The sequence below is a fragment of the Podarcis cretensis genome (genome assembly GCF_951804945.1).
Source record: "Podarcis cretensis genome assembly, chromosome: 5".
NCBI lineage: Eukaryota > Metazoa > Chordata > Lepidosauria > Squamata > Lacertidae > Podarcis > Podarcis cretensis.
In genome coordinates this window covers 99072399-99087479 of record NC_137174.1, presented here as the reverse complement: position 1 = coordinate 99087479, position 15081 = coordinate 99072399, and the positions used below count along the sequence as shown (strand labels likewise).

General features: G+C 47.4%; 1 protein-coding gene across 8 annotated transcripts in view; it reads left to right on the top strand.

Moving 5' to 3' along the window:
* Positions 1-14485, top strand: part of LOC307216961 (maestro heat-like repeat-containing protein family member 7) — a 28739-nt gene extending 14254 nt beyond the window's left edge. For 7 of the 8 annotated variants that reach the window (XM_079977860.1, XM_079977858.1, XM_079977857.1 and 4 more), the window contains 8 exons: positions 1100-1208; positions 2062-2202; positions 3353-3526; positions 4955-5107; positions 7847-7945; positions 9941-11852; positions 12898-13079; positions 13809-14485. In XM_079977860.1, the coding sequence (XP_079833986.1) occupies positions 1100-1208; positions 2062-2202; positions 3353-3526; positions 4955-5107; positions 7847-7945; positions 9941-10066 (802 nt within the window). In that variant the 3' untranslated portion in view covers positions 10067-11852; positions 12898-13079; positions 13809-14485. The remainder of the gene's footprint in view (positions 1-1099; positions 1209-2061; positions 2203-3352; positions 3527-4954; positions 5108-7846; positions 7946-9940; positions 11853-12897; positions 13080-13808) is intronic. The other variant, XM_079977859.1, reaches the window with a different exon arrangement.
* The last annotated feature ends 596 nt before the right edge of the window (positions 14486-15081 follow it).

The following is a 15081-nucleotide window of genomic DNA, read 5'->3' as shown; positions in this document are numbered from 1 at the left end:
CATAAGGGTCTGGATGGCATTGAATGTGGACTAAGGGGGCAGGGGAGAGTGAATGGAACCAAGCACCTTGAAAGGGAGGAGGGAGATAGAGACTCTGAGGTCTAAAACCATTTCATTGTCCACATAGGTAATTTATAATAATAATAATAATAATTTATTATTTATACCCCGCCCATCTGGCTGGGCTTCCCCAGCCACTCTGGGCGGCTTCCAAAAAAATATTAAAATACTGTAATACATCAAACATTAAAAGCTTCCCTAAACAGGGCTGCCTTCAGATGTCTTCTAAAAGTCTGGTAGTTGTTGTTCTCTTTGACATCTGGTGGGAGGGTGTTCCACAGGGAGGGCGCCACTACCAAGAAGGCCCTCTGTCTGGTTCCCTGTAACTTGGCTTCTCGCAGTGAGGGAACCGCCAGAAGGCCCTCGGTGCTGGACCTCAGTGTCCGGATAGAACAATGGGGGTGGAGATGCTCCTTCAGATATACTGGACTGAGGTCGTTTAGGGCTTTAAAGGTCAGCACCAACACTTTGAATTGTGCTCGGAAACATACTGGGAGCCAATGTAGGTCTTTCAAGACCGATGTTATGTGGTCTCAGCGGCCGCTCCCAGTCACCAGTCTAGCTGCCGCATTCTGGATTAGTTGCGGTTTCTGGGTCACCTTCAAAGGTAGCCCCACGTAGAGCCCATTGCAGTAGTTCATTTCTCAGTTCATACCAAGAAGCCGTTTTCAGGTGTCTCCAAAATAGGAGCTGCCCATAAACTTTGATGGAGAAATCAAATAATTAATCATGGCTGGGATTGGGCCACTAGCATGTCCAGTCCTCCCCGTTACCCATTCAGCGAGAATGGAATCCACTCTGCAGCATTTTGTTGCAGGGCCTTTCTTGTGTATCCCAATAGCTAGCTCAGGTGGTGTGTTATGACAGCTCTGTAGTCAAAGCAGGAGGGCTGAGAAGCAAGAGGGCGGTATGCTCCACATGTTCCCCGAAAATGGAACAGAATATCAGGAAAGAAGACATGGCTGGCTGGATCATGGGAGAAGAACACTCCATTTTGCAATGCTTTGGACACCCAGTGTTTCTGTTTTTCAATGACAAGAGAGATAGTCAGGGGCGAGGGAAGCGAAAGGATGTTGCCTTACCTGCTGGAGATTCTGGAAAGCGAGGGATATCCGAAACACATCACTGTGATGCCTTTCTTAATTGAGGTGAGCCTTGTTTTATGGAGGTAGGTGGGTCTGATTAATTGTACAGCTAATCCGCCCCAGCCCCTCTTAGATTCCCATCTGCTTCCCCCAAGAGCATCATAGCCAAAGCCATTCCCCCAACCCACATTTTTGGCAAATCAAGCTGTGCATAGTTGTTTTCAGCGGACTGCAAAGGCTTCCAGAGCTCAGCGCACTGCACCTCCCAAGCCACAAAACTTAGCTGTGGTCACCTGTGCTTTGCGAACCCTGCGTCTCAGCTGCTTGAAGGAGTTTGCAGAGACCAGTGCAGAGAGCTTTGCAAGCCCTGACGCCACATATTTGGCCCTTGTGGGCCAAACAGGGAGGTCTGGCAAGCAGAGCTGGCCCCCCCATAAGGCATGCTGAGGCAGTCGCCTCAAGATGACACATCCAAGGAGCACGCAGCACGCAATAAATAATACATTTATTGTCATTGTACAACCTGTGTACAATGAAATTAAACGAGCTCCCCCCCCCAACACTCAATCTCTTATCGAACAACACACCACCTCGCAAGTCAATTGCACAGTGTCATTTTCTTTTCAACAGCCTAACAGGCCATGGATAGAAGCTATTTTTTAGCCTGTTGGTATGGCTGATTATACTTCTATATCTCCTGCCCAAGGGTAGAAGATTAAACAGGGGATGGCTGGGGTGTGATTCATCCCTGATAATTTTTCTCGCTCTCCTAAGGCAACAATCCCTTGCGATGTCATCTTGCCACCTCCTGGCCTCCTCCTTCTGCTCCTCTTTGGCCTAATCCAGCAGGCTCTTCTCATGTTTTCATGTTCAAGGCCTGCTGCTGCCAGTTCTGCACATTCTTCTTCTGTTTTAGTTCCTTCATAAGGGAGCCTTAGCACCAGCTATGGAAGATAGCATCATTGAGCAGCTGTGCCGGCAGGTGAAGGCCAGCCGGTTGGAGCTCAGATCCCTAGCTCTCGACGGCATGATTTGCTTTTTGGGCCATCAAGAGAAGGTGAGAGACACACACAGTGATCTACCAGTAGACCAATAGGTCTTCCCAGTGGGTGGGGAGCCTACCATCCTCTAGATCTGGGTTTCCAAAACTTAGGTCTCCAGCTGTTTTGGGACTACAACTCCCATCATCCCTAGCTAGCAGGACCAGTAGTCAGGGATGATGGGAATTGTAGTCCCAAAACAGCTGGAAGCCCCCATTTGGGAAACCTTGCTCTAGATATTGCTGGTTGCCTAATTACACCTGCTGGACAGAGGTTGACCACCACTGTTCTGTATTCTCAATATTATTATAATCATCATCATTATCACCAGTTTTCGATTTATTATAGAACCACAAAGATAAATAAACAATAACAAAAATTCAATCAGATATCCAACTAAAGGCAGGGCATGCAAAACCTAAACGAATTGAATAATAACACACAATCTAAGATCATGACAGCCACATTTCTCTAGAGGGCATGGGAATAAGATACCTGTAAGTCTGAAAATATGCTATATGAAATAAAATCCCTCCACACTGAGTACAAATGACCAGAATATTCCTGCCCATTAGAGACCCATAGCTTATGTGTTACTTTTTTCTGCAGTAACTAAATTCCAAATATTTTTATACCATAATGATATTAGTCTTTGGGGTTGTTGTTTTTTTACGATTTCCATTGTTGTGCCATAGGGATCCCAGCAACATCTGTGTCGGATGTTCCTTCCGGCAAAATGTCTTCATGGTACATGTCCACGTATTTAGTAGGGAAAACAGAGGAGAAATCTGAATATGTGTTTTGATAATATCTGGTATCACCTGATGAATTTTGTTCCAGAATAAAAGCAACCTGTGGGCATTCCCAAAAAAATCCCTTTATTCCTGCAAACTCTCCGACAGTTTGGTGAACAGATGTAGAATTCATAAGGAACATCTGCATGTGCAGATGCTTATTTTTAATGGTGTGGAATCCGAATACTTTCTGGTTCATGTCTTCTACGCCACCATTTTAATCTTTTTGACAAGGGAGGGCGGGGAACCAGCCATGAGGTTTTGGTTCTCTGCAAGCCTTTCCCTCTGTGGCATCTGGTGTTCTGTTCAAAGCTACGTACCTGTCTTTGTTGTTTCTCTGGAGATCTGTGACTCAGCCTTTTGTGTCGCGCAGATGAAAAAACTGAAGCCTGCCTTTCCAGATATCATAGCCAGGGTGCGCGAGGCTGACAGAGACATCAACGTGAAGGCTCTCAGGCTCCTGCCAGACCTCCTGAAGTGTGAGAGCAGGGAAGTCAACTCCCTCACCGTCGAGGTGGCCACCAGTGTGATGCCACTTTTTGACGACGTGAGTCAGGCCAGGTGCAAGTGGGGCAGCACCCGTGGGCACAGGGCAGGCCCCAGTGGTTGGGTGTAGAGTTGTTTGTGTGTGTCTACAGCTTTTCCCTGTCATTTTGTACTGCGCTTTCAACCCAGCACTTTGATCAAGATATGAGCACCATCAACTTTGGTTTTTTTACCCCCGAAATGCATATGTATCTCTATTATCTCTATTATCTCTACTTTGGGGGGCTGGGAGTTAAAGGAGATTGAAATATACTCGGAGTCGAGAGTGGATTTCATGCTCTTTATTCAGCTCATAGTGGTGAGGAGGAATGGAAGTTCCCACAGAATGCCTGCTTTATATACATTATTTACACAATGGGCGCCATGTGATTGGCTAATTCCGGGATTCACCTGTAGGCCAATCAGGTTGCGGATTCACTTCCACCTGGAGCTGGATTGGGTGACTCCTGTGGACCAATCAGACTGCTGCATTCTGGACCCTATTGTTCTAGGACCAATCAGACTGCTGCATTCTGAATCCTATTCAACTCAGTACACAACAGAGATGGAACTGGTTGGGAAAAGTATAACCAAGTGTATCTTCAGAAGGGATGGGAGTTATTTCCTGGTGCAATCCTGTGCCTGGCAATGGCACTGAGAATGGCCAGGGTCTGCTCCATCTGTTCTGCTGCTTGGGATGAAAATTTATGACACCCGACTGAGCTGGATAGCTCAGTCGATATAGCAGGCATAGGCAAACTTGGCCCGCCGGATTTTTTGGGACTACAACTCCCATCATCCCTAGCTAACAGGACCAGTGGTCAGGGATGATGGCAGTTGTAGTCCCAAAACGTCTGGAGGGCCGAGTTTGCCTACGCCTGCAGTACAGCATAACTCTTAATCTCAGGTCCATGGATTTGAGCCCCATGTTGGGCAAAAGATTATTGGATTGCAGGAGTTTGGACTAGATGACCCTCGGGGTCCCTTCAAACTCTACAATTCTACGATTCTCTCCCCACCTTTTCCTCCTCCTCCCGCTGTTGTATGCAAGGCAGGATCAACTATTCTTCCTCATAGATTTCCCTCCCGCACCACAATCCTTTTTCTGTGGTCCATACATATTCTAGCCAGGCAAAAACAATGTGAAGCAGGGCCAGTGGGGGGGTGTATGGCCTGTGGAAGGAGGGTGTGGCCTGCAGAGAGTTCCAAGGGCCGGACAGAGCAGCCTGGAGGGCCAGAGTTCAGGGCCTGCGGTTCCTTAGCCCTTCCCTGGAGATCCGGGAGGAATTGTGTTTCCCTCCTGAGGGCACTCACAGTCCTGACCCTGATCGTTTCATGATCCTGGAGAGCTCATTGACTCTGCCGCTGCATCCTAGCTTGGGCTGGCCCTTGAAGGGGACAGCAGCCCTCCACTTTCCCTGACGGCATTTCTCCGCCCTTCTCGGCACAGGCGTCCAACAAAGTGAGACTGGCTGCCATCTCCACCTTCAGCAACCTGTTTGAGATCGTCCGGTGGGGAGGCAAAGAGCAGATGAAGGAGCTCGCTCTCCAGAGCCTGGTCCCCCTGATGGTCCATCTCCAGGACAGTGTCCCAGTGAAGAAGGTAGGCTGATGCAGTTCATCAAAAAGCAGCAAATCTTAGCTAACACGCCACCAATTACATGCCCTTGACAACCTTCAGAAACCTCCTCCTAACAACAAAATAAGGTAAAGGGACCCCTGACCATTAGGTCCAGTCGTGGCCGACTCTGGGGTTGCGGTGCTCATCTCGCTTTATTGGTTGAGGGAGCCGGCGTACAGCTTCCGGGTCATGTGACCAGCATGACTAAGCCGCTTCTGGTGAACCAGAGCAGCCCACAGAAACGCCATTTACCTTCCTGCCAGAGCGGTACCTATTTATCTACTTGCACTTTGACATGCTTTCAAACAGCTAGGTGGGCAGGAGCAGGGACCGAGCAACGGGAGTTCACCCCGTTGCGGGGATTTGAACCACCAACCTTCTGATTGGCAAGTCCTAGGCTCTGTGGTTTAACCCACAGCGCCACCCGCGTCCCATCTCATAACAACAAAGGGACACGGCAAAGGGATGGTATCTGCAATATACAAAATACTACTACAAAATCCCACAAACCCCCTTTGTTGTTGTTGTTGTTTAGTTGTTTAGTCGTGTCCGACTCTTCGTGACCCCCTGGACCAGAGCGCGCCAGGCACTTCTTTCTTCCACTGCCTCCCGCAGTTTGGTCAAACTCATGCTGGTAGTTTCGAGAACACTGTCCAACCATCTCGTCCTCTGCTGTCCCCTTCTCCTTGTGCCCTCCATCTTTCTCAACATCAGGGTCTTTTCCAGGGAGTCTTCTCTTCTCATGAGGTGGCCAAAGTATTGGAGTCTCAGCTTCAGGATCTGTCCTTCCAGTGAGCATTCAGGGCTGATTTGCTTCAGAATGGATCGGTTTGATCTTCTTGCAGTCCATGGGACTCTCAAGAGTCTCCTCCAGCACCAGAATTCAAAAGCATCAATTCTTCGGCGATCAGCCTTCTTAATGGTCCAGCTCTCGCTTCCATACATCACTACTGGGAAAACCATAGTTTTTACTATAGTGACCTTTGTTGACAAGGTGATGTCTCTACCTTTTAAGATGCTGTCTAGGTTTGTCATTGCTTTTCTCCCAAGAAGCAGGCATTTTTAAATTTTGTGGCTGCTGTCGCCATCTGCAGTGATAAGGGAGCCCAAGAAAGTAAAATCTCTCACTGCCTCCATTTCTTCCCTTTCTATTTGCCAGGAGGTGATGGGACCAGTGGCCATGATCTTCGTTTTTTTGATGTTGAGCTTCAGACCATATTTTGCACTCACAAACCCCCTAGACATAATAAAAAATACCGGTAATAATGGGAGGACGACATAGGCTATGAGATTAACCCCACCCAATGGACTAGAATGTGGTCTAAACCTCCCTTCAAATCCATATCAGTGAAAAGGAAAGAACTCACTTTGAAACTCACAGGTGGTACCTAACACCACGGAAACTAACGCTAATACGCCCAGGAGCCTCACCAAAATGCTGGAGAGGATGCACCTCCACAGGCACATATCTCCACATGTGGTGGGAATGTCCCCAAATCCAACTCTTCTGGACAGCAATCATACAAAAGCTATGCAAAATAACTAAGCAGGTATTAGAAGTCACCCCAGAACTGGCCCTACTAAACATCTTCCAAGACAATAATGCCCACTCACAACACAAAGAACTCATAACCTGCCTACTCTCAGCAGCTAGAAGCATCATAACCAGACACTGGAGAGACCTGTCAGGAATAAGCATAGACCAATGGTACCCAGTAGTATGGGAAACAGCCTTATTAGAAAAACTAACCAACAAACTGAAACTGACATGGGGACAAATAGAAGAAGATGCCTTCACCCTGGTATAGCTCCCCTTTATCACATACACAGCCCAACAAGACAATGACACAAATCCACCAACAGCACACAAATCAATCTGGCTAACCTGATTCAAACACACACACACACACACACACACACACACACACACACCCCACTCACACATAAAAACAAATTTCACTACAGCCAATCAAAGACAACCAACCACACCCTAGGCCACCGCCAACCTCTCTCACCACTAAAGCAATACAAGCGAATAGTAAAGAGAACCCACACAAGTGACGCTGACACAAAACCCCACACATACACTAAGTAGAATAGAAGCATTGCCCCCCGACCCCACCCCACCCACTATTCCCCCCTCCACCTCCTTCCCCCTTTTCTTCCTAATGTAACACTAATGTCTCACAACAAATGAAACTGATCTGTAGAAAACGGAACATGAAAAAAGAGACATTGCACATACTTTTGTAAACCAAGAAATCTTTCATAAAAATATATTTTTAAAAAGGGGGGAAAGAAAGCAGCAAGGCCTCTTGGCTAGGATGTCAGAAACTGGTGTTCAAGCCCTCATTCCATTAGCGCAACGATTTAGGCTTGTCAATGGCGGAGCTAGCCACTCGGGGACCCGGAGCAGAGATCCGCCCATGGGGGCAGGCCGATCCACCCTCGGGGGCAATCCGCGAGGTGGCATGATCCGGTGGGGGGCCAATCGCAGTCCGATCCTCCCGGAGGGGGGCTGATCGCAGTGTGGTTGTGCAATCCTCCCGGCAGGGTGTTTTTTTATATATTTTTTTTGTGGTGAACTGCCCCAAGATTTATGGAAGTAGGGCTGTATATTAGTAATTATTATTATTATTATTATTATCCATATTAATTTATTCTTCAATATTCTGCCTGAGTTTTCAGCAGCTGTTACTCCCACCCTCACTTCTTTTACAGATGTGTTGGATCACTCTGAGAAGAGCTGACAAGTTTCTGAAATCCTTCATCCAGTTTTCCATCCAGGAAAACGAAACCTGGAACTTCTGCAAAAGTCTTGTGAGCGCCTCTTGTTTATGTTGTATTTCAGGGAGTGGGCAGCCAGAGAGCGATGGGGAGGAAATTGGGTTTTGATTTTACTGTTGTTGTTACATTGTGTATTTTGTGTTTTTATACTAAAAACCACCCTGTGATCCTTGGTTGGCATATAAATTGAATGAATAAATAAAAATAAAAATGCACATATTGGTGGAAATAGCCTGCACTATACAGCAAAAAAGTGCTTTGGGGAAAATGTTTGTGTGAGGCAAAATTGCATGCAAATATGTGCCTATTTGGGTTTAGGCTGGGTGTTCATCAGTATGCAGATGACACCCAGCTCTACCTCTCTTTTAAATCGGAACCAATGAAGGCGGTGAAGGTCCTGTGTGAGTGCCTGGAGGCGGTTGGAGGATGGATGGCAGCAAACAGATTGAGGTTGAATCCTGACAAGACAGAAGTACTGTTTTGGGGGGTCAGGGGGTGGGCAGGTGTGGAGGACTCCCTGGTCCTGAATGGGGTAACTGTGCCCCTGAAGGACCAGGTGCGCAGCCTGGGAGTCATTTTGGACTCACAGCTGTCCATGGAGGCACAGGTCAATTCTGTGTCCAGGGCAGCTGTTTACCAGCTCCATCTGGTACATAGGCTGAGACCCTCCCTGCCCGCTATCTGTCTCACCAGAGTGGTGCATGCTCTGGTTATCTCCCACTTGGACTACTGTCATGCGCTCTACATGGGACTACCTTTGAAGGTGACCTGGAAATTGCAACTAATCCAGAATGCGGCAGCTAGACTGCTGACTGGGAGTGGTCACCAAGACCATATAACACTGGCCCTAAAATTCAAAGTGTTGGTGCTGACCTTTAAAGCCCTAAATGGCCTCGGCCCAGTATACCTGAAGGAGCGTCCCCACCTCTATCATCCAGCCTGGACACTGAGGTCCAGCTCTGAGGGCCTTCTGGCGGTTCCCTCACCGCAAGAAGTGAGGTTACAGGGAACCAGGCAGAGGGTCTTATCGGTAGTGGCACCCGCCCTGTGGAACAGCCTCCCATCAGAAGTCAAGGAAATAAACAAGTATCTGACTTTCAGAAGACATCTGAAGGCAGCCCTGTTTAGGGAAGTTTTTAATGTTTGATGTTTTATCATGTTTTTAATATTCTGTTGGGAGAGTGGAAGGGGAAACCCAGCCAGATGGGCAGGTTAGAAATAATAAATTGTTGTTGTTGTTGTTGTTGTTGTGAGAAATACGCACAGCAATACTGCTGAATTTTCATGAAGACTTATTAAAATAATAATAATAATAATAATTTTTATTTATATCCCACCCTCCCCAGCCGAAGCCAAGCTCAGGGCGGCTAACAACAATAATAAAATAATAATAATAATAACAAGCAAACAAACAAACAATAAAAAACAGCTAATAATAGTAATTGCAAACTGATGTGGCAGTGTAGAAAACTGAACTTAAGGGTGGAAGATTGGGAGATTGAGAGGAACCAGAACAGGCAAGTCCACCTTTGCCTCCTACTGCATTCCCTTCTCTCTGCAGAAGACTATCCACGCAGTGCATGGTTAAACTATGGAACTGCCTCCCACAGGAGTTAGTAACGGTCACTGACCTGAGTGTCTTCAAAGAGGATTAGAAGAATTCATGGGGGAGATGGCTGTTGATGGCAACCAACCTTGATGGCTGTGCTCTGCCTCCGTGGTTGGAGGCAGCCACACTTCCAAAACCCAGTTGCTGGAACCCACAGGAGGGGAGAGTTGGTCTTGTGTTCAAATCCTGCTTGCGGGTTTCCCAGAAGAGTCATCTGGTCGGCCTCTGTGAGAACACGATGCTGGACTAGATGGACGGCTGGCCTGGTCCAGTACGTTCTACTGATGTTCTTGTGCAAGACTGGTAGGCTTGGGTCGACCCTGCCCAGGCTCCATCCTTGCTCGTGAGGAATGGCATGCATTGGAAGGAAGGGAGAATTTCCTCACACAGCTCCCTTCTCTTTTGGACCTGCCTCCCAGGTGAAGCGCTACAGAGAACAAGGGGAAGCCATTCTTCTGGATCAGGCCTTTGCTTACCTGGAAAACCCCCGAACCCCTTTGAGAGATGGAGCCATCAGGCTGTTAGGCAAGTTATGTTTATTGTGAAATTATTGAGCAATCATTTACATTAGTTATGCACATGGTGCTTCAGACAATGTCTCTGGGAAACAACAGCAGCAGAGGACAGTTCCCTGCCCTTTAAAACTTCCAGATCTCCTGCTTATTAAGCACGCATGGGGAGTGTGTGGCGCTGCCCAGGGAATTTTTTGAAACCCCAAAATACGGTGCTTTTTAAAAATGGATAGTGTGATTTGTGAGATTGGACCCATCGCATCATAAAGCAGGTGAAGTCACACCAAAGTTGGTCTGCCATCTTTGATTCAAAATGGCGCCTGGGATCCCAGTGTCCACAAAAACTGCCACACCTGCCTCAAGAGCTCTCATGGCGAGTTTGGCGGCAATATCTTGAGAGCTGGCCATACTTATGCCAAACAAGGAGGTACAGTCAAGGCAAAGTCACATTTGGGGCTGCCATCTTGATTCAAAATGGTGCCTAGAACCTAAACCCCTCACCTCAGGAATGCTCTTGTCAGGTTTGGTATCCCAAGAGGCGTCAGAATGCCTAGAAAACAGGCAACGTACAAACCATTTTCCAAAACATACAGTAGATTCATCCTGATATATTTGCAGGACGGAGGCTATTTAATAAGTGCTTGTTCTGATTTGTTTGTGAGGTGGTTAGATGACATTGGGTCAACGCAGCTGATCTCCCACACTTTCCAGTTCACTTTTCCTTACTGCAGAAAGTCCAATATTTTGGGGAGGAGCGTTTGTTGCACAAATACTGTAGCTGCACAGCCTGAATTTACCAAGCACCAGAGGATGAAGGGACAGAAAATGCAGTCTCACATTCTTAGCCTTAGGTTTGAGCTGGAGATGAATGATGGAATCGTAGTGTTGGGAGAAGGCAAGGGGTCATTTGGTTCAACCACCTGCAATGCAGGAATCGCAAGGGCAGGACGAAGATGAAAGAACAAGTTTTCCACAGTCATGTACAGTTTTCATTTGCCCTGTCAGTGGCTATCCTAAATGAATCCATGCTGAGCTGAGCCATTAATTTTTCACTTGCCTCTAGAGCGAGTTAGGGGCAGAATGTGCCAGGGAAGTGGGAAAAGCTCTAACTGTGCTGCCATTTCTGAAATGGCGTGGCTAAGCATTGTGACTTCTCCTAACTGAACCCACTCCCTTTGGCCTGTGGAGACATGTGCTCTGCCATTGGGCTATTGCAATTCCCTTGGTAGTGCTGGAATAGGGAGCAAGGAGTCGGCTCGCCTAAACTGCGTTCACCCTGTAAAAAGGTAAAGGTAAAGGGACCCCTGACCATTAGGTCCAGTCGTGAACGACTCTGGGGTTGCGGCGCTCATCACACTTTATTGGCCGATGGAGCCGGCGTACAGCTTCCAGATCATGTGGCCAGCAGGACTAAGCCACTTCTGGTGAACCAGAGCAGCACACGGAAACGCCATTGACCTTCCCGCTGGAGCGGTACCTATTTATCTACTTGCACTTTGACGTGTTTTTAAACTGCTAGGTTGGCAGGAGCAGGGACTGAGCAATGGGAGCTCACCCCATTGTGGGGATTCGAACCGCTGACCTCCTGATCAGCAAGCCCTAGGCTCTGTGGTTTAACCCACAGCGCCACCCGCGCCCCTGCGTTCACCCTGTAGCTCCTGGCAAAACCTGTTGCTGGCATCTCTCCCTGCTTCAACATTTGTTTGTCATTCGGGAAGTGGCAGCCCTTTCTGACCAGGCACACGGCGGGCATTTCTATCCCTAGAAATCATTGCTCAGGAGTCAAAGCACCAAGGAACAGCAAATGCCATTGCGACCGGTGAGTAGGAATGATGTTTGGGTGCCCCTGCCCTGCCCAATTCTGGCTCTGCCGCCTCCTTCTATTGGGTTTCTGACTCTACCTCTTCTTCCTTTTTTTGCATTGGATTTATACTCCACCTTTTTTTCTCCAAGGAGTTCAAGGGGGCGTTTGTGGTGGCCCCCCTCCTCAATTAATCATGACAACGGCCCTGTGAAGTACAGTAGGTTAGGCTGAGAGTGGCTGGCTGGCCCAAGGTCTCTTGAGCAGAAGATTGGGGGGCGATGACATGTACATAATGTGCACAGGATGTGCTCCCTGTTATGTACTGAGTTGGTATATTTCACTCCCCCAAAAAATTGTATTCGGGGGCCCAAAGGAACCTGACCCCTTAGAGTTGGTATCTATCCTTTGTATGCCATGGTCTTCATTGCAGGAAGTTTCCTTATCCACCTTTTCACGACTAGGTCCCAGGATGGGTTACAGCAATGTAACCAATTAGTTATAAATAAAAGGAAAAGTGTTTCAGTTATAAAACTGCATATTTCTTTAGTGTCTTGATGGAATTATTTTATTGTGCATCTTGGTTATGAGTGTATGTGCATATCTATACAGTGGTACCTCTGGATGCAAACGGGATCCGTTCCGGAGCCCCGTTCGCATCCTGAAGCGAACACAACCCATGTCCGCGCGTCTGTGCATGCGTGGGTCACGATTTACCGCTTCCACACATGTGTGCGACATCATTTTGAGCGTCTGCGCATGCGCAAGTGGCGAAACCCGGAAGTAATGCGTTCTGTTACTTCTGGGTCGCCACGGATCGCAACCCGAAAAGCCTTAACCTGAAGGGACTTCAACCCGAAGTATGACTGTATCTAGATAGATATATCATGGCTTAACGCTTGTAAACTGTTTAGAAGCCACCTTGGCAACCAAGATGTGTGTAAATCAGCAAATAATGCTAATAATTCTAAAAATATATTTAAAAAACAAAAACAAAAAAAGGAAGCAGTGAAAGCGTCTCTCTGTGGCTGTTCTCTGTGTTTTCCTTTCCCCCCTCACTTAGTCCTGGATCTTGTGAAAGTGGAAAATAAATCATCCCACCTCAAAATGGCGGTATCCGACATAACGGAGGCCTTGGGGCAGGAGGAGCAGCCTTCAGGAAACTTCCTGGGAACATGCCTCAGCAGACTCAGAAGGATCTGGAAGAGATAGAAGCTTTTCCTCTGGAAAGGGGTGGGGGGAAAGGTAAATTTGGACTAACTGTTGCTGGCAGCCATCTTTTTTAAAATAAAAACCAAAAAATAATTTTTTTTATTGGTCTTTAGACAAACGCAATAACAATAACCATTAAACATCCAGCAAGTGTTTGTTCTAGCCATTGACTTTAGACACAAGCTCACACATTCAGTGGTCAAACCTATTACTTAAAGTAACCTCCCCACAGAGAAGGCTGAGCAGCTGTTATAGTAAGGTCTTGTTATTCCTTTATTTCCTTGATTTTGTTCCCGCCCTTCTTCCCAAAGGAGCCCAGGAGGGCAAACAGAACAATTTAACAAACGAATATTTTAAAAACAGCCTGGCAGACAGCAAGTGATGAATTCCTGAATGAGCTGCGGAGGAGCACCTAGTCTGGCAAACTGCTCATCTTGGTTTTCGCAGCCTCTCCTTCCGCAGACTTTGGGGAGGGAAGGAGCTTTGTAGACTCCAGTGTAGAAGTTCTCCCCTTCTCCCATGCCTTCAGTGTGGGTTAGGCTGGTTTTGCAGACAGTCCCTCTCGAGGGCTGAACCCCATCAGGACCCGCCCACCGTACAGTTTTGACCACCACCTTTCAACCCAAGCATCCCCTCTCCCCTACAATCCCGGCTTCCCAGCAATCGACTCAAATCGCAGGGGAGCTCAAGGTCTGGAGGGGAAGGGACCTAACGTCCCACGGAATGGTCCACATACAATGTCCTTTTCTCCTGTAAACTCAGGTACCTGTGTCTTCTACTCCTGCTCGCCTGCCCCACCAGACCTTGTTCAGCCATGACTTGTCTCCATCTCAACTTTGACTCACCCAAGCTATCTTCCATCCCAGGCCTGCTCCGCCAGAAGCCAGCTCCATCTCAATCCAGTAGCCACCACCACAGGTTTGTTGCTGTTGGTTTGCCAGGACCGATTCCCTGTTTCCACTCCCTGGGCTTTGACCAGGCCAGTTGTTCCTCGTTGCCTGCCTTGGCGCTTGGGTTTGAATCATGCGTCTGATCCTGCCTACGGCGTCCGGATCCACTTCCACCCCAAATTTCTACTGAGTGTTTTAATCTCTGCCTTCTTTGGGTTCCTCTCTCCAACAACACCTCATAAAACTCCCTGACTTTGCTCTACTTACAGAACAGGTGTCTCTTCAGCTAGCCCAGGAGAGAAATCGGCCATTGTTCCCTCTAAGAACTTTGCTCAGTTCCCCCTAATAATCCATTTGTGCGTTTCGTCCTCTGCGGTGTCTCAATTCCAATGAAATTTCTGGGATATGCTTATTGTGAAGACAAAGCTTTTCATCCTCAAATCCCTCCATTATTTTATGTGTTTATGTGTGTATTGCAGTATTGATGCCCTGACTTTCAGTACCAAGACATGTTCAAGGTGGCCTACAAAATAAATGATGTGAAATTAAGCTGAAGTGTAGTCTCTGGTTTTATGTGCTGGCACATCCCAGCATGTGACCTTTATTGCTCCATCTTCACCACCCAGTGGTCTCCTGCAACCTCAGAAGACTGCCCTCCTTCTCTCTCCACGAGGCCCTTGGCACAACCCCTGTAGCAACGCTTAAGGATGTATAGCTGAAATGGTTATGCGTTCTTCCCATTTACTAGGGATAGTGGAGGAATTCGCTTTGGATTTTAACATGAACCACATATTCACCCTCCACAGAATTGTGTGATGTAGTTCTCTAACCAAATATTTTGGAGGGTGGAATGTATATAACAGGAAAGTGTCTCCCAAAATGCATCTATTAGTGAACATCACATATAAAATGTGTCACACAGGGAGAAAATGCTTGCAAAAATGTGTATATTAGGCAACATTGCATTAGAAATATTAGGGGAAATTCACACTAAGATGTGGACTGGAAATCACAAACTGGCCTGGAAAGGTGGAGTTAAGAATCTAAGACTGGAAAGAACGAGAAACCAAAATTGGCCGCTCTGTCCATCCCTATCCTTGCCCCCAGGTTCTCCACTTGCTAAGGGCCTTGATCCTTCCCAGCAT